We start from the raw sequence: 18,365 nt of genomic DNA, 5'->3' as shown, positions 1-18,365 counted from the left end.
TTCAGAAAACAGAAATATTCTGCTTTTGTAATTTGCAGGTTATGTTTTGTTTGTTGAGTTGTCATGCGATTCCTGATTAGAAACTATTTTTGTTCAAGGTCCTATGACCCGCTTTTCAAATATATACTTGTTTCAATTACGGGCAAAGGCCATTGTCATGTCTATAGTCTGGCATTGATGTTGTGTTGTGTCGTCCATTGTGTTGTTGTGGCGCGTGGGTTTAGTAATGTTGCGTTTGATATACGTTTTTGACGCGTGTAACATTAATTCTTAGACGACGTAAGTTGTTGTTCCCAACCGTGTGCGGGATTGGTGTTGACTGCTGATTTTGAATGTTGACCCACAATTATCCGAGAATTTTATAACGTTTAATGATAGACCGAGTATTCTCAACACAGAACCTTGAATGGTGAATTCTTGACACTCAGAAGCTTTTGAAGCTGGTTTGCGTTTTGTTGCAGTGTATTTTTATGAGTAGTCAGACATTTAACATTTGATACACCTGTCCCACTTCAATCTAATGTGTGTGTTGTGTCATGTTGTTGTTGCATATCAAAATTCTAGTTTGTTTTTATTAGAAAAATTATCATTTCAAAGCATTTAGCTATTTTTTTGGTTTTTATGTCCTATATACTTTCGCACTATGCCCAGGTAAATCCAAGCTTTTTATAAGCCTACCATTGTATCACATGCTTTCCAATGATTTAATATAGTTTAGGTTTTGTTATATTGTAGTAATGTTTTGTATTAAAATTTACTATGGATAATTTTTATGCATGTCCTAAACATGTTTCTTTTCATCCACATATACTTTGTGAAGTAATCCCCTTCAAGTCATTATCATGCTGGTATAAATGGAGTCAGAAAATATCATATTGTTTCTTTTTTATTGCTTGGTGACTTTAAGTATAATTAACTAACGTTGGATAACTTGGTTAAAATGGTGTGTTTTGTTGGACCAATTCCCTGCAGTTGTAGTATACTAACAAAATCAGTATTGTAGTTTGTGTAGCTATCTAGCTATTTGTTACATTAGGTAACATCAAAAAGCAATACATTTTGGTAAAAAACTGGTCTTATGAGCTATGTTCAAAAATGAGTAATACAGATTAATTTTGGGCAACGATGGCATTCCATTTTTGACAGTTGTCATTAGGACTGAAAATTGTTGATCTATACTATAGATTCTATAGTCTAGACTTACTTATCTACATAAAACTATGTTAAGTTTAAAAGTTGCATTTGTAGCCTTTTAACCATCTTAGTGTTTGCCTGCATTTTTTTGGCTAAATGTATGGTTTCTGGTTGTAAAAATAATTCATAAACTACCATGGAGGAATAAGAATGTTGGAATTTCAATGATTGAAATTTTAAATTTGAACTTTGTGTTATTGTAACAGACCAATCACTGAATTGTGCCCAAACAAAGAAGCATAAGTAATATTCAACCGAAATGACTCCATATTCGCGCATCCATAGGAAGTAATCAAATGCTATCAAAATTCAAATTCTTGGCCCACTCTGATGATTTAACCATCATTCCCAATTGAATTTGGCCAGGTTTGGCAAAGCAGAGGCACCTGGCAACTTTCTCCAGTTTTGGACTTCCGCTTATAGTGACAAACATTGGGACGATGTAGTAGGTGTAAGGTGGTACAAATGGCCAGTGCGTGACTACCGTTGATGCCGTACATCCGCAACAACAGGGCGCATAATGGTCGGAAATGCCAATGGTACAGTGCTGCGCTTTTGTTAGATTGCAAATGCTACTCAGACAGTGAACGCGTCCAGACAGGAAGTAGATATCAACCGGGCGCGCTTAGCGTTTTTTTGCGAGGATCGCTTCCTTCCCAATCCCGTATTTCGCCGCTGTTACGGTACACATGGATGTTTCAGTAATATTTTGATTGCTAATTGCCTGTAACAGACATATTCTATGAGCGGTGATATTGTGTTTGATCTGGAAGTCCGTTTCAACGCGTCAACACACAGCGGAACTGCCCGCTCTCCAGTTCAACTAAGTGCACAAGCTTACATCACAAAAAGATGTGATCTGCATGGTAACTGTTATCCGAAGCTGTCAACTGCGTCTTGTTGACGATCGTGCGGCAAGTGCGTTAGTGTGTAATGGACTTCTCCAAAACAACTCACGCGGTCGCCAGCAGTTGGATTGTCGCAATTTTATGAAGTTATTTTAAGGAGAAGTGATCTTGGCTGGCGATTTTATGCTTAAAACGTGCGAGAAAATCGTTGAATTTTACGATGACTGCGCATAACAAGGGCTTTGGCCATTTGACGTTCTATTAGCAGGAAGTGCAGCTGCACTGTTATATCCCGAACACACAGATTAACCCGAACCAGAGCCGTGTGGGAAAGGCAACGAGACTGTCAGATTGTTTTCGTCCTGTGCCTTTTCCGATAATGGGAGTTTTGAACTTGCAGTAGCCGATGTCTGTTATTGCGTAGTATTTCCTACACAAAAAACATATTTTCATTTGCCTTTAGAAATTAATAATTTGTGGTAATAGTTTTTGTTAGCGCTGTTTACAATACCTTTTTTTCAAACAAAACGACAACAACTGAATTATATATACGATAGTCGCTAGTTGCCGCTGCATTTGTCAAGTAAATACGGACAGGCAGTTCATTGATTCGCGCAATTCGTATCGAGGAATGCGAGGTTTTTGTTCCGCCTTCCTTTTTTGGCATCAAAACTAACGACGCGGCTTTGACCGTAAATGTGATATTTTAAGCTGTTTGGAGAAACGACCTTATCCACGCCGTTGCTCGCCTTTGTGTGCCCTGTCGTCACCTCGCTTTGGGTTTGGTCTCTCGCGGATCGTCATTTACCCGCTTTCAAGCTTATCAAAATGTTGGCTTACGGCGAAAAACCGCTACCACCTGTCGGTGACCTTATGTATGCCCCATAAGCATTTTGTAGAAGTTTGTGTGTGTATTGGCGAGCTTTTCGGTTCACTTGTTGCGACGGCAACGAAGTCGTCGAAAAACAGGACGACCGAGCGTGGGCTCAGTCGAGTCGGGCGTTCCTGGAAAGCGAATGTTTTTCCGATCGCGATTGGCGCCACTCAACAACGTTCCGCGGGCCTTGTTGGAACGTGCTCATCAAAAGTATTTCACCGGATTTAATGAGCACACTCCGACAATCACCAATCACTGGGTATTTACTTCTACTGATCGTCGGGATGTCGTGGTGTATTGCGATTTGATACGTTGCTGAAACGATCGGAGTTGCGTCATACACTTATCAAGATTGAAAGGACGGATTAAGAAAGGTCAGAACAGTTTTTTACCTTCGAAGTGACATAGCAATATGCGGTTGCATGCGCTCGTGAACAATCCAGGATACACATCGCGCCGCTTGTTTGTGTGTCCATAAAACTTAATGGAGCGCTATCAAAACGTGACAGTAAACGTCTAGACCTGACAAGACTTCGCGTATCGGACATCGCCGCAACGAAAACAAAGAAGGTTCGGCATCGCCCCGGGCTCTGAAGAAATGGTGGCGAGTCCGCATTAAATGGAAAATAATAGGGCCTGACAAACTCACGGCGTCTCATGGAAAGATTTACCCGATGTGTTGTCGTCAGTATCACAGGAAAGGAATGGCTGTATTATAATTGATTTTAGAATTTCTGAGAGTTTGCTAAGCGATGTATTTATTAATCAGACTTCCCCGTAAGCAATTTTTATCATTGGTAATAGGTATGAATTATAATTCAGATATATTGTGTTGTACAAATTTGATGACTGTGTCAGAACACAAACGCTCATTAGCGTGATTGGTGAGGTGAGTTTTTTTACATTTATTAATAGAGCAGCATTTGAGAATTGTTCCAGCCCAAATACGAGGCACTCAGTAGAGTCAGTATTACGAATGTGTTTTACGCGCTTTGTGGCCACAAATGTCAAGGGAAACCCGAAATTCAACTTTTTCCAGTGTTCCACCCTGATGCGTCAACTAAACAACGCATCGTGTAAGGCGCATCCACTTGTTAACCTGCGACACTTTACTGAAAGCCACAAAAACGTTAAACATGCGAAAAAAATGCGAAAAAAAACGCATGTCACACATGCAGGTGTAAAGTGGTTTTTGTGTAGGGCTCAAATGCGATACTTGTGGTATTTTTGCCCTCCTGAATGTAAGCGCATGACAACACGGCTTGATCTAAGCATGGATACTTTCAACTTGTCCTCAATAATGGAATTAAAAATTATCGACGGTGAGTATTAGAAGAGGCCAAAATCTCTTGGCAAGCACCGATTATCCTCGATCCGCTCCTTTGTTTTATCCGGTTTAGTCTTAAGAGGCTTCGCACCTTTTGGAACTAATCTTTTTAACCGTTTTCTCCGATCTTTTATTCTTCACAGGATCACTCTAAATGATTCTAATCCGTTGCAAGCTGCACTGCTTGATAATCCTTAAACCACGCATAGCTCGTAATCAATGGTTGCTTTCACATGTTTTCACCAACATCCCAAAACGTTGACAAGTTGGTGGTTGTTTTGCGCGCGAGCAATCGGATTTAACGTGTGTTTACCGGTCACTATTTGTGGTGTAATTGAGGAAAATTGTCTGATTGCAAGTGTCGTGGACTTTCGCGTTTGGCCTAATTACGACCGCGCCGATCTGTTGAAACGCGAAGGCGGTCGTTTATGCTTGGGTAATTTGTGCGATAGCCGCTTGTTGATCGCGAACATTGCTCAATTGTTTTTGCCTTGCCAACTTCGAAGTCGCGATTTAATTGACCACGCGATGCTTCGCGCAAGCAGCAATTTTCGTGTCTCGGTACCATCCATGTGCTTATTATGATAAGAAGGCAATTACCTTCACCTGTGCCGACCCTATGCTGCGGTTTCCTGCTCCCGAGGAAGGAATTTGTAGGGAAATTGTAAACTTGTGCCGAAATTAAACCTTGTCACGGCAATTTGGTTGTTCTTCGACTTTCACATCGATTGCACGACACATCTACGGTATGTTATTTTAATGTGACGTTGATTCATTTGGTTTTAATAAAAACAGAAAAAAGGACATTGTTTTTACGGTTTCGATGGCAATGTAAAACTTTCGATGCACGATGTGAATTTGAATTTAAGACAAAGTGTTCTTGGGAAACCGCAGTACTTGTTTGCATACAGTCAAAAGAAGTTAAAATAGATTAGCGGTCCCTAGTGTGTAACACACTCTCCATACTCACTCGTACATTAACCACCTTACTAATCCGACATCACACGTTAGTAAAGGGCGGAACGCTATTAACCCCTAACCCGACGGCATTTTCTCAAACGCGGCGGTCACCAGGGCAAATGTGGGATCCTAATCGCTTGTATAGATATAGAAGTCGTTGGTGGAGCATCAAACGAGCAACGGCCAATTCGTTTTATAAATTCCGTCACGTTGGTGGCTGTCGCCGAACGTATTATTAGCGGTGACGTGCGTACAACTTGTCAATCACGGTCTAATGTGGTCAGGTCGTTGTTCTGATGGGCATTAGAGACGACACCAAGCGCAAACCCAAACTCGTAGATGTTGGAACCTTAATGATTACATGTGATCTCACACGTTGCTGCCACTTGTAAATTAGACAGATCTAAGTGTGTTTCAATCTGGGTCTGATTTCAATCCATGTGCTTGACAGTTCAGACTGCATTTTTTGGGTTGCAAACGGTATTTTTGTAATATGTCATTGAAATCGCTACAAGATTTCCGTGATGGTCCACATTAGAAATGCAGCTCCTTCTGAACAACATTTATTCATAGAAAACGATTTTTTTCGTTTCCATGATTGGGTTCATTTCCTTCCCGTGTAAAATTGATACAGTGGTGTTATGCTTTGTGACAAATGGTTAACCAAAAGCGGCAGTGCAAACTAGAGCTTAACTTCGCGATCTTAGCAACACGATATGTTCACTTGCAAGCGCACAAAGCCCAGGTGTGCAAAACAAACTTGTTTTCATGGCTTTCGCATCGCATTATATTATCGGCGGTAAAGTGTTGCGCATATCAAGAATGCCACGCATGGCGATTTTGAATGTCGTTCACAGGGGACAGATCGCCTTAAGTTACTGCCACGCTGGCGATCTTGTTGCAAGTCTAATTCAAAAAACACAGCAAGTGGAACAAGCACACCGTTTTTTGAGCGTTGGTGCCTGGGAGTCTTCTGTGAACAACAGAGGACTGCCTGTTGTTACAGGTCCTCGCCTGCTTTCGATATGTTGTTATTTGCTGCGTCTTTGGAGCCGTAAGGGTTTGGAAGCATCTTGTAGGATTAATTAATCTGTCGATAGTAACAGGTGTAGTTGTCAATGAGAGATATTAACATAACAATATTGAAAGCGGCAGGTGTCGTTTTATTAAGAGATTTAAAAATAACTACCAGGTTGTCAGCCTTGTGTACACAGTGACTGGAATAAGCCGTTTAAAGGGCAATGCTATTGAAATTACGTCATCGCTGTCAAACCATTAGGAAATCCAAATGTTGCCAAATAAGGTCAGACGTTGTTGATTGGCAATTTTCGTTAAACTCATCGCCTGAGCACGTGCTGCTTCCGAACGCTTCTTACCTTGCACCGACATCGCCGTGGTCATGTGCAGTCGATCCCATTTCCGACCGACAAGCGCCATCCGCCGTTGCGCGCTTCTTGTATTGCTTTGCGGAAAGATCCATTTCCCGGGATTGCAGTGCTACAAGGGTCGTCGCAGGCGTCCGCCAGTGGACCCTTTCCCCACTTATTACACAATTGATTAGCATTTCATAACACGAGACGACACGTCACGGCAATAATTCGTTTCGTCGCCGGGTTCATGAACTCAATGTGCTGCATCGCTTTGAGACAACTTTTCCGCGTCTTCTGTCTAGAACCAGCAGGACATGACGCACAGAGACATAGTGGAGACTTTTTACGCCACCTTTTTAGCCGAAATCCCAAGATTTTGATTTTCGTTTACAGTGAATCTAAAATCTGTGCAAGATTTTAAGCTAGTAGCTTTGCAGCTCTTCTGGTTTATTATTTTCAGATCAGAAAGTATGAAATGAGAGGGTCAGGCATATGTTTTCAAACAGGAAATTCAGACTTTCTTCTCCCTAAGAGTGTTAGTTTTGTACAGTGGAGAAACACTTTTCACCACATGTGCTAATTTAGTGCAAATCACACGCATACGTTCATTTGACACGACAAAAGTGAAGCTCTTTGTTAAGCCGTTGATCCTCCATTATGCATGCCACCTGTTCATCGAAAGCAACACCTGCTGCTTTTTCCACTATTTGCTATAGATGTGTGAGGGCAATCATGGACAGAGATAGGGACGACCCTGTGCAGTTCCCTTATCAAGTGTACGTGATGCCGTTCTGGCGTGTGGCTCAACTCTTAATCTGTTTCCGAGAAGGCGGCTCTGCAATGCCATCACGAATCCGGCGGCCTGTTGGTCACAGATTCTATTTTCTGCAGTGACATACATGCAAATCAGAAATACCACACGCAGGAGACAGCTTAACTTTCTGGTGGCCCAGAAAGAGAAGTGAGATGTCGAGAACAAAGGACACATTCTTTTGTTTAACCCTTGGAAAGTTACCATCCAGCCATCTTTAAGATTTCCGAGGTCAGATTATTGGGAACATTGGAAAGCTATCTGTGCGTTTGATTAACAGCTATTTTGTCCTTGTTATTAGTCTTTTTTTAATGTTGCTATTGAACTGACCACAAAATATGATTGCACAAGCCAACCGGGCTTAAAAGCAGCTTGAAAAGATTTTACCCTTAGCCAAGCAAATACTTTTTCCGCTTTTTCTGCGTAGGCGCATTTTAATTTATCGGGCGTGTTGTAGTGTTGACCCTGTGGGGTGTTAGGCATGAATTCTTATGCTTAACGTGCGCCTGTGTGCTGGCAAGTTGGTTGTTTGTTTTTGAGCGTTTGTCAGACGATAGAGGCACAATTGATTGCCACCGGTTTGACTGTGGAAACTGAGGTCCACTCGTTATTTTCGATGTCCCACGTACTGTGTCACCTGTTTTGATGTATTTACCGTTGGCGTAATTCGGTTTCCATGTATATTGTGTTGTATTGAAAAATATCAGGTCACGTTCGTGCGCAGCTGTCTTGGCTTTGGGTAATGTAAATGTCGTGCTGTGCGTCAACGTTAATTGGACGAAAGCTCATAAGTGATAACTGTAGTTTGTACGTTTGGGTTCGCATGTTAGTTAGTGTGATTTGTTAAACGTCGGAAACTTGTACTTGAACCGCGCTTAAAGTCAGACCAGATTATAGAAACCGAACGACCGCTAAGGTCACTGGCAAAAAAATAAGTGTCAAAAGGTGACAACTAAGCAAACACAGCTACGCCCTGTTTTGGAAATTCCAGCGGCTTTTATCCCGTTCAAAGTTCGTCGCAGCAGATATGCGCTACTTCAACACTTGCTGTTTGCTTTCGCAGTACCCCATTCGGCTAAAAGAAAACAACCCCGATTGGCCATAAAGGGCTCGTTTCCCTCGTCTTGACCCATTTCTCCCAGACGCCCGCGCACCATGGCTTGTTGTCCTTCTGCGCTCCTATCTGTCGCAATTGGCGCTTAACAGTGTTTGATCTGCTGCGTTCGGAGAGCGGCGGCTTCTTGCAACTCTCACTTTACGATCGCGCCGCTGGTGTCTCACTGCTGTTGGAATTACCAATTAAGACACCCGAATCCGCGACTTGCAATTCCACAAGCGGTTGGTATGACATGAGGGCGCGAAATTGTGATAGGTTTTATTAATCATCAACTGTTTTGCACTGGCCTCCTTAGTTTCAGTTTCGCGGATGTCGCAATATAAGGAAGTGGGATATGTCGAAGAGGCAGTGACTCGAGTGCTTGGTCACTCCATTCTTGTGCTGTTGACCAAACGTCGAAAGCTTCCGCGCTTTAATCTTTGTTTGCCCTCCCTCTTGTCCGCGTTTTCAGATTGGTTGGGCCGCGCGATCGCTTTGTGCTGCGGCGTGAGTCATTTGCCATTGTGATGAGGAGCGTTAGCGCGCACGATTTCGCGCCACAGGAATTTGCTTGCGAAGGCTGTCCTGCCGATGGGATGTCATGGGTTGGAGATGGGACGCGCAGTGGGTCGCATAGTCTTTTTGAAGTTTCTCACACGCCTTGCTATTTTGGTTAGACGTCGAGCGACCGCGATAATGTACTCAAAACAAGGCGATCCATCGGCTGATACCTTTCAAGTGCAGAGTAAGCGAGCCACCTCGGTGTCGCCGACGCTTGGTCCCGGTTGCGTGGCTTTTTTCCACCGCTCGTGATTAAAATAGATCCCAATGTTTGTTTGAAATATTCCTACGGCCCAAATTTTATTTGAAGGGCAGCCAATGAATATATACACACACGTCACATTGCGTGATTCCCCGATTCTCGACGATACTGCTCCTTACCTTTTTTGTTCGCGGATATCGTGTGGATCCATTCGCCCTTTGCCTCAAAGTTGGCGCGGCTGTATTTACTTTGAGTAGAGCGAGGATTTGTCGCCAAAGCCGCACATGATTCAGCACATTGAAACTTCCCCCCTCGCCTTTGTACGAGCTAGTAATTTTGGCAACACATGGTTGCTGTCGATTTCAGTCGCAGTAAAAAGATCTCAAGTGGAGAGAGTTATTTCCTGCTAATAAAGCTTCAGTGGAAGGCCAGGGGAAACGCCGCTAGGGCATTTAGCGTGAATGAAACTCAGTCAAGTTTCCGGCCGCATTCCACCCGTTGCTTGGTTACGGGCGAGCGAATATGTCTAGCGAGTATGACCTTGCGTGTGGCGCACTTGCTCCCGTTTAATATGCGACTGTCCATTGTATGCTGCGTGACAGACAGACAGACAGACTGACAGACGCCTGTATTTTTCTATGGCAAACTACCATCGTGCGCACCGATGTCCGCAGTTAGTTTATGCGGTTGAGCAGTTGAGGTATAATATTGGTAGATATGTATTTAGCCAGGTATCACAAACAATTTGTGCGGGTGTGGGAATATTTTTCTGGCAAAGTCTTCAGCTCTGCCACAATGGTAACCCGACCTGGAGCGGAGATAAACAAACAGACGTGGGGTCGCGCAGAGCGAGTAGTGTTCCAATATCCCGCTGCGGCACAAACCATCACACAGAATCGGAAATCGGGGTCGCCTGGAAATAAGGTTAGGTCGTTGTAGCAATGCGAACTAGGAAACCGGCACACAGCTCTCTTTAGCCGTGTTGGCAACAAAAGGGGGAAGCAGGCCTTGTTTGTACATCGCAAGCGCGCTTGTCCTGATCTTGCTTGGTAAGCCTTCGCCCGCTGGGGCGATCTATTTTCTCCCTCGCTGAAAAGGGTCGTGTTGCGATATCAGGAATTGTAATCGAGCGACGAGATCTCGCGCTTTTTCCAGTACCGATTTCATTAACTAGTGTCAGGTTTTACCGCGCGCGAACGAGTGTCTCGTCACGCGCAGTTGTCTGTCATTGGTGCCAATTTGGGCCTCGTGTGCTTTAACGTTGTCGCAGCCGTAACTGCGGTCATTGAAGCGCAAACTTTAGCCCTGTGGACAGAACAGCAGCAGAAGTAATGTGTTTCCCGTTGTTGCCATGTGACTGGAAGATAGTGATTCGACAGGCAGAGGAACAGAGAAAACCACACATTTCCGGGAATAGGCACCGGGAAAGTACGCAAATCGTCCCATCACTTAAAATGACGATAGGATCAATGTACTTGATGGATGTAAACTTGCCACCAGGGAAAAATAGTTTTAAAGGACACAACTTGAGGTCAGCCTATTTTTGAAAACATGGCATTGGTTTCAGTCCCTATAGTCATTGGTAGGTTCTGTTACTGCAAGTTTTTTCCTGTCACAAAGGTGGTTAGATTTCCATACCTTCATAAAGATTATCAGAGTTTGTACGGTTTGCTGGAAGTCAGATGTCAAATTTTGCAGTTGGATCTTTTTGCTTTCATCAATGATTCCGATTTTTTTTTGCAGGCTGGGATAAGTTTTTAAAACCAGGGCAGCAACTGTTGGCAATTATTTTCGTTTTGAAGTTATGTTGTAACCTTCAGTGAAATATCACATTGAAAACATTACCTGAAGAACACCTTGCCAAGAGAATCCAATGCTGAAAATGCATTGTGCTTATGTAGATCCATGCAAACAGCAAAGGCCACCTGGTTCTAATGTTTGGAGAGGAGGTATAGTTCATGTTTAAACATTTAATTTTCAAGTTAAAAAGTATATTTACTATTTGGTGCTTAAAACATTATAAATCATGATTTTTGGCATACTGAATTTATAAGTTAATATCTTCAATTCTTCAAAATGTGCTATCTCTTTCTGCATATGGACACAGTGTTTGTTTAGAAAGTAAGTTCATCCTTGATTGTTTGTAGTAAAACCTGATAATTGTTTTTTTTTTCAGGAAATAACCAAACTATTCCAGAGTGGGCTTTTAAATCTGAATCAGCCCCTGGCAGTCGACAAGTGCAGTTATGGCATTTTATCCTTGAATTACTGCAAGATGAACAATACCAGGTATAGAAAACATGAAAATTAAACCTGTTTAGTACCATACATATGTGTCTGGATGGAGAAAATTGTTTGTCTATGAGGACAACATGCACAAAATGAGATATGGAACATGGTTGCTTTGCTTTTCAGGATATAATTGCCTGGCAAGGAGAGTATGGAGAGTTTGTGATTAAAGATCCAGATGAAGTGGCCAAGCTGTGGGGAATGCGTAAATGTAAACCCCACATGAATTACGACAAGCTCAGTAGGGCATTAAGGTTTGTTTGCCAGTTTGATCTTTGTTCTATTACTAACAATTAAACCCATGTATGCTGGCTGAGTGCGTTTAAAAACTATTCATCTTTATGTTAAAATTGTATTCTCCCAATGCCTTCAGGGTGATTGTAGTTTTATAGGTTTGTTTAAACTGTTGCTTGGAAAGGGGTAAGGAGATTTGCCTTTCCATTCACTATTGTGTGTGATGTCCTAAAACGCCTGTGTTTTTAAGTCATTTCAACATTGAATCTGAATTTAAACTTACAATTTTAGGTATTACTACAACAAACGTATTCTGTACAAAACCAAGGGGAAGAGGTTCACCTACCAGTTCAACTTCCGTGAATTAGCAGCACCAATAGGCCTCACACCACCATTACCCCATCCTAATCACCAGGTAGAGAACATACTAAACCATACCAACAACTTTGTACCATGTAAAATGTAATATATTATCAGTTGTAGAAACAATTACCTAAGATTTCGTCTGTTGTTTGTAACTTAACAACATTTCACTGAAGTTTAGTGAATCAATGGAGTCTTTGCTTATAACTTGTGCACTTAATAGTTTTACATCTTTGCACTGGGAAATTATGTGTCGAACTCTTTCTGGTGTCAACAACAGCACTTCAAGATATAAAACTGCTGTGCACACAAGAATGTGCATTTCAGTGACTAAACCACGCTTTTGTGCTACTATAGATGTCACAAGGTAGTGCAGCAGCTGCAGCAATGACAGCTCACATGGCTGACCTAACAAGGAGAGCCCAACAGCAGCAGTCACTCTTGCTGTCAGGGGCTGTAGCCAGGCAAAGTAAGTAAACATGTCAAAAATGTTTGATACAGTTTGGCAATGAAAGTTAAAAAGAGTTGAAACTCCAATTGACCTCATTAGACCAACACACTGAAATCAACAACTGAGTAAAAAAATTTTTTATAAACAGATGGAACATCACGTTCTGACAACAAAGATGATGTGTTCAATACCTTGCAAGAATCTCCTCTGCAATCACCAGTGGTTGTGGCTCCTCACAGATTGGGTAAATTAAATTAGTATTTCAAGCATTGTCTCCCCTGCTAGAATTGATTTATCCAGGCTTAATTTCGGGACCATACAAGCATTACATTGCTTTGAATATTCCAAAACCAAACAAAAACAAAATGTAATGTAAAACCTAAAAGCTTCCCAAAATATTTTCCAAATTTTTTTTGTAGTGTTTCATTTCCTATTCCCTATGTTTGCAGCTGCCGCCCGACTTCTTCGAGGTTCTGTAAGTGATGGAAGTGAAGAATCGCTAGCTACATCAGAAAGTGAAGATGTTGCTCGAATGATGACTGCACCGATTAGTCCACTAGTGGGTGCTGTGCGCTACAGATGTCACCCATCAGTCATTCCAGGTCACTACCGACACCGAGTGATGCCACCAAGTGTTGCTGCTCTTCTCTCTCAAGTATCTAGTAAGTTATGAAAAATTTATTGATTGCATGTGAAGAACTTGCATGGTACAAAATTTATTGGCTGTGGTATTTTTGTTTAGCATGTTAAAAATTCTACTTTGTTAAAAGCCGAATTTTAATTAAAAATTTGAACGTAATAAACGAGTATTGCTCTTCCAGCAGTTTTTATTGTAAATAATCGACGTTTCTTTATCAGAATAATGGCATATCTTGCAGGACAATTATAATACAATCTGCTGGAAGAGCGATACTCGTTTATACATTATGCCTGGTAGCAATAGCTTATTTATTTAAACGTACTGTTTATACTTTGCCATATTTTATTGCATTAGTATCTTAATGTGGTAGCAAAACAATTTTGAGGCTGGAGTCAAACAAGGATATATGTGTACCTACTTATATGATTGACATCGCTTAATTAACCGCACTCCGCCCTAAAATTCATTAGCAATACACATTTGCCTTGTTCGTCGCACTTAATCATTGTTTATGCGCAGACAGCCCAAGTGCGCATTCAGGCGCCACGCCGTCGGGAGTCGCCCCTTCGACCCCCACTGGGTTCCGCTTCCCCCTGCCTCTGTACCCCGGATCGTTACCCACCACTCCCACATATATCAACTACGTTCCCAGCCCCACCTTTTCACCCACCTTCAGCCCCGTTCAAACCGCAAGTCCGGGTTTGTTGAATCCAAACCGTCGACGCCACTTCTTTTCGTTCGACGTGGATGATATAAAGGCGTATCACGGGTATGTTGTTGTCATTGCGTTATTCTTTAAAGATTTAATCTTGCACTGTTCAATTGTTGTGTTGGCATCAACAGATCTGTATATTGGACCATAGTCTTATTACACCTTATTAAGCTAGGGTTTGGAGCTAATCAAATGGATTGGGAATAGATTTGAATTTTTGACATCTGCATATGCTTTCATGTGCTGAAGCAAATCTCTCCCACATTGCAAACGCAATTAAAATGTAAAAATACACTCTTTGGGAGAATTTTCGAAACGGTCAGTATGGTGATGATGCAGAGAAATTGGCAATAATAAATCTCACCTGCTGGCTCACGTGGAGTTGATGATCAATGTGACGAGTTTTTTTTCCAGCTTTGACGTGGATGGAGCTTATAGGGCAGCCGAGTTGATAACTTACCGACAGAAACTCAATATCTCGTGCATAGGCTCTGACGTGTGGCAAAAGCCTTTTTACCGCTAACAAATACAAATCAATACACAGATGGGGCGTTTATAATTCATACCTACGTATGCATATATCTATTATCTGAGTACAAAAAAATCTGCACTTAACGGTCCATGCAACTGAATTGCGCTGGCATGAGGTATCAGGTTCGCTGCTCGCGTGTCGATGCTCCCCCCACTTGACTCCCGTTTTTCTGCGTTGCCAGGCCGCAATCTGACTCGCACGGAAAATCCAGCGAAGCACCCGCAGCAAAGCCGCCGACCAACGACGTGAAGAGCAACACACAGAACGGGTTCCTTACCCCGCACACCCCGGGAACTCCCCATACTCCATCGATGCTGCTGTCTCCGGGCGCATACCGCCATGCTGATAGCAATCAACCCTCGAGCGTGCTGAAGTTGCAGAAGCCGCCGCTAAGTAGGAAACGAAGGTGAGAATCAATGAAAGCTTATAATGCTGTGAATAAGCAAAAGCATTACCTTTGTTTACCGTTTTTTTGGCGTCTGCGCTTCGTGCAAGTGTGTTTGTGCAAAAATGTGTGCACTACAACGTACTTGTGTCAACAACAAACTAGTAAATAGAAAACTGTCTAAGTTTGGTTGAATAGCTGTAAAAGTTATATATACGAAGTTTCACATTGTTCTAGCAAAGCAGCTAACGCAGTTGCATGCTAACAGTTTTATAAAGACCTTTTCCTTTGGTTTCACTATTCTGAAGTGAAATATGTAGTCCTTTAAAAATACTTCGCATTTGCTGAATTTAACACGCCTATCTGACATACTTTTGTTGTTTGGTGTAGCAGTATTTCTGACCACGGATGCACATCCAAGCTAATCAAGTCGGAAGGGCGGGAAGGTGAATCGAAAAACGAAAGAAGCAGGTCGGACGATGCACAGACGGTGCCAAGCGGCAAGTGCGACAACGTCTTTGACGACGACGATGGCGCAAAAGGAAGTAAAGACGGAAAAACATCTTCCCGCAAACTGTCACTGGAACCGGCACCACAAGGAAAGCCTCCCAAACTGCGATTCATGGTATGCGTTCATATATCCGTGTTTAGTGTCGGCATATTAGTCATACGTAAATAACAATGTGGGTTCGGATGTTTACGGTCGCATATTTCAATTAATATCATATTGTGTACGTTAGTTGAGCGACTAAAGCGACTATTGAATTTCACCAGTCGGCGATTTCATTGTTCCTATAGCGCGTCATATGAATGAATGAATAAATGAGCAAGCGTCGGTCGCGCACGGAACGAAACCGCGGCTAAGAAACCTTTCAGTAGGCAATAAATCTCACCCACACATCGCACTTTTCCGGGAAGCGACCTGTAACCTCTCCCTCTTTCCCAGCTGCTTTTGGCACGTTCTTGCGCTTCCTAGATTGTTTACTTCCGCTAAGGCAGTGTTACTCAACCAGCGGGCCATGGGCCATAGGTCCAGATTAGTTTGATTATTTTGACTTTTTTGTTTTACAGTCTCACAATCAAGATGAAAGCGACGCTGTGAGTGAAAGATTCGGCAACTGTCTTTCCCTCAATTCGCCTTCCACTATCGCCAAGTCACCATCGGCATTTAATTTTCCATATCCAAGCTCATCGCCAGGTATGCCTTACTTTAATTGAACATTCATCAAAGCAAATCTATCCTCAACTTGTGAGGAAAACAATGGCAAGTGAACTATAATGAACTAAAAACTTTAAGGGCTAACCTTTAAAACAACTATTTAAAGTTTTCTTCCAATATTTTTTTACAATTTTATTCCGCTTCTTAGCACCTAAATATTCGCCCAAGTATCAATATCTAGCTTAGTAGTTGCCAGAAAAGCTTCCAGACATTACTTTATGATAGGCAAGAAGATGAAATATACGGCCGCTCTCACTACCCTGATTTTAAGTATTTGTGACGTAATATTAGCTTAAGAGAAGTTTTTGTAGAGGGTGCTTAGTGCTTGACAGAACACTTACAGTGTTTTGGTCCGTCTCTACAGTCACGCATATGTCAATCACTGTACTGTTTCAGGTTTTCTGCTGCCGCGTCCATTCTTCCCCTTCCAGCCTCCCCCACCACCTCCAGCCCGCGCCAAGAAAAGCGGTCACAGCATCCGCGATATTCTGGGTCGAAACAGCGACGACGAAGAAGAAGAAGAAGAGGAACGCCAGCACGCATCCAAATCCGAGGCATCTTCGTCCCCGGAAGGTGACAAATCGACAAGTGACGTCACAACTTCGTCATCGAAGGATGATGACGAACAAATGAGTGTGGACAGTGGTTCGGTGATGCCAGACAGTGAAAAAGATTCCACAAAGACCGAAGTTTCGAATCGTCAGTCGGATTTGAGTTCTGACGAAGATGTTAACGTCGACGTTGATGACGAAGAACAGCTGTGGGACTGATGACGTGTGACGTGTGACGTGTGACGTGTTTTTACTGCGAATATTGAAGTTTTAATTGATTTCGTTTTTTGGCTGGTTTCGTTTTGTATTGCATTACTCGTTGGTTACTTTTATACTACTGCTTTTCATTTTGCTGCTCCAATTCGCCGCTCAGCCCCCATCCAGGCGTTTGCTTTTTACGACTAAAAGTTCATTTCGTTTTTGTACACGTTGGTTTTATGCGACAATCCAAGCAGTCTCGCCCGGCCAGATCGGGTCCTAAGTTCGGCTGTCAATCAAAATTTCCCCGCTCTGCTTTCGTCCGAGTGCCATTGACCCAATGTGGCGAACAGACGAACTAAGTGCAGTACACAAACACCAGTTTACCTCCCACTCTGTACCATAGCACAGCTTCCATGCAAATTTGCCAGACCAGGGCCGACGCGCGCGATTTAAGTTCAAATTTGATTTTGTACTTTTTCTGTCACACCTGTGGTTGTTTTCTGACCTATGCCGCTGCCAATCACGAACTTTGCGTAAAGTGCCTGCGTGATGCCGAAACTTGACACGTTCTAGTGTAGTCGACGTCTTTCGCGCGCATACGTACCCTATTATTACCCTTACATTACATCGTGATCGCCGTGTTGCTTTTTTTGTACAGCGCCACCTTACGAAATGTGAGATGCCGAGCTCGATAGACATGCGATTGAAGTTTTTTATGTTGGAAGCCCAGCGATTCTATTAGTGCCATGTCCAGCCACGTGCAATCCAGCGTGTTTGTCTCCGTCAACCTGTTGCAAACCACCTTCTGAACTCGAACCATCAACGATACCTTTTACCTTACTCGCGTTAAGCGAATTTAATAAGCAAACATATCCCGAAATAAATGTTCAACATCTACCTTCTGCATGCAAAGTCCGCCACCACTGGCCAAATGTATCTCCTTTTATGTCCGTCCTACGGGGAAACCCAAAATCTTACCTATTTTGTAAAGTTACTTTCGGAGATTTCGTTGTTTTTAGCTGAAAGTTGGGCGACTTGGTCTTTTGCAAGTTTCAGCTTCCCATCCCAGGGTGGCTGCGTTTTGCATTTGTTCTATTGTTGTTGCCGTCGTTTGTTCTCATGTTATTTCCTCCACTTTTAAGTGTACAAACTTTTTGCGTCTTTCGCTTGCAAGGGTATCGCGCTTCGCTTCGTTTACTAATTTTCTTAATAAAACCCTTTTAACGCCTTCGCGAGTGTTAGTATGTCAGACCACAATTGGTAGGAAAAATGTGCTTATTTTTAAACCTTAATGTAGCTTTGAGGTTTTCTTCCTTGGGTGACCAAACCATGAAGCATAAACACTAATAAAATTCATAGTGTGTCAGCCCATTGAAGGCGTCATACCGAATCAACCGGTCACCGAGAATTCCCATACGGCAAGTGATCGCTGATTTGCATGAACGCTCCAGGGCTGACCCGTTATGAATTTATGTTCATCTTCACTAATAAAACTGTTTTATCAAATTGAGCAACCTTCAACGAACAATACAGAAACAAGCA

The 18,365-nt window shown here is 42.5% G+C and overlaps 1 protein-coding gene across 2 annotated transcripts; it reads left to right on the top strand.

Annotated features, from left to right (window-relative positions):
• The first annotated feature begins 10,989 nt into the window (after positions 1-10,989).
• LOC145212484 (uncharacterized) lies at positions 10,990-18,051 on the top strand. 2 transcript variants are annotated; one of them, XM_080080615.1, is made up of 12 exons: positions 10,990-11,195; positions 11,423-11,535; positions 11,662-11,789; positions 12,061-12,184; positions 12,490-12,601; positions 12,732-12,827; positions 13,033-13,245; positions 13,743-13,992; positions 14,649-14,873; positions 15,246-15,477; positions 15,924-16,050; positions 16,468-18,051. In XM_080080615.1, exons 1-12 carry the CDS (start codon positions 11,120-11,122, stop codon positions 16,839-16,841), a joined length of 2,070 nt encoding a protein of 689 aa, XP_079936741.1. In that variant the 5' UTR covers positions 10,990-11,119; the 3' UTR covers positions 16,842-18,051. The 2 variants fall into 2 exon arrangements, with proteins under 2 accessions (XP_079936741.1, XP_079936740.1); XM_080080614.1 differs by having other exon boundaries at positions 15,243-15,477.
• Positions 18,052-18,365: the final 314 nt, after the last annotated feature.

Source organism: Phallusia mammillata, chromosome 2 (genome assembly GCF_965637545.1).
Source record: "Phallusia mammillata chromosome 2, kaPhaMamm4.hap1.1, whole genome shotgun sequence".
Lineage (NCBI taxonomy): Eukaryota > Metazoa > Chordata > Ascidiacea > Phlebobranchia > Ascidiidae > Phallusia > Phallusia mammillata.
Note: the sequence above shows the minus strand (reverse complement) of the source record. Positions and strands in the feature narration are given on the sequence as shown.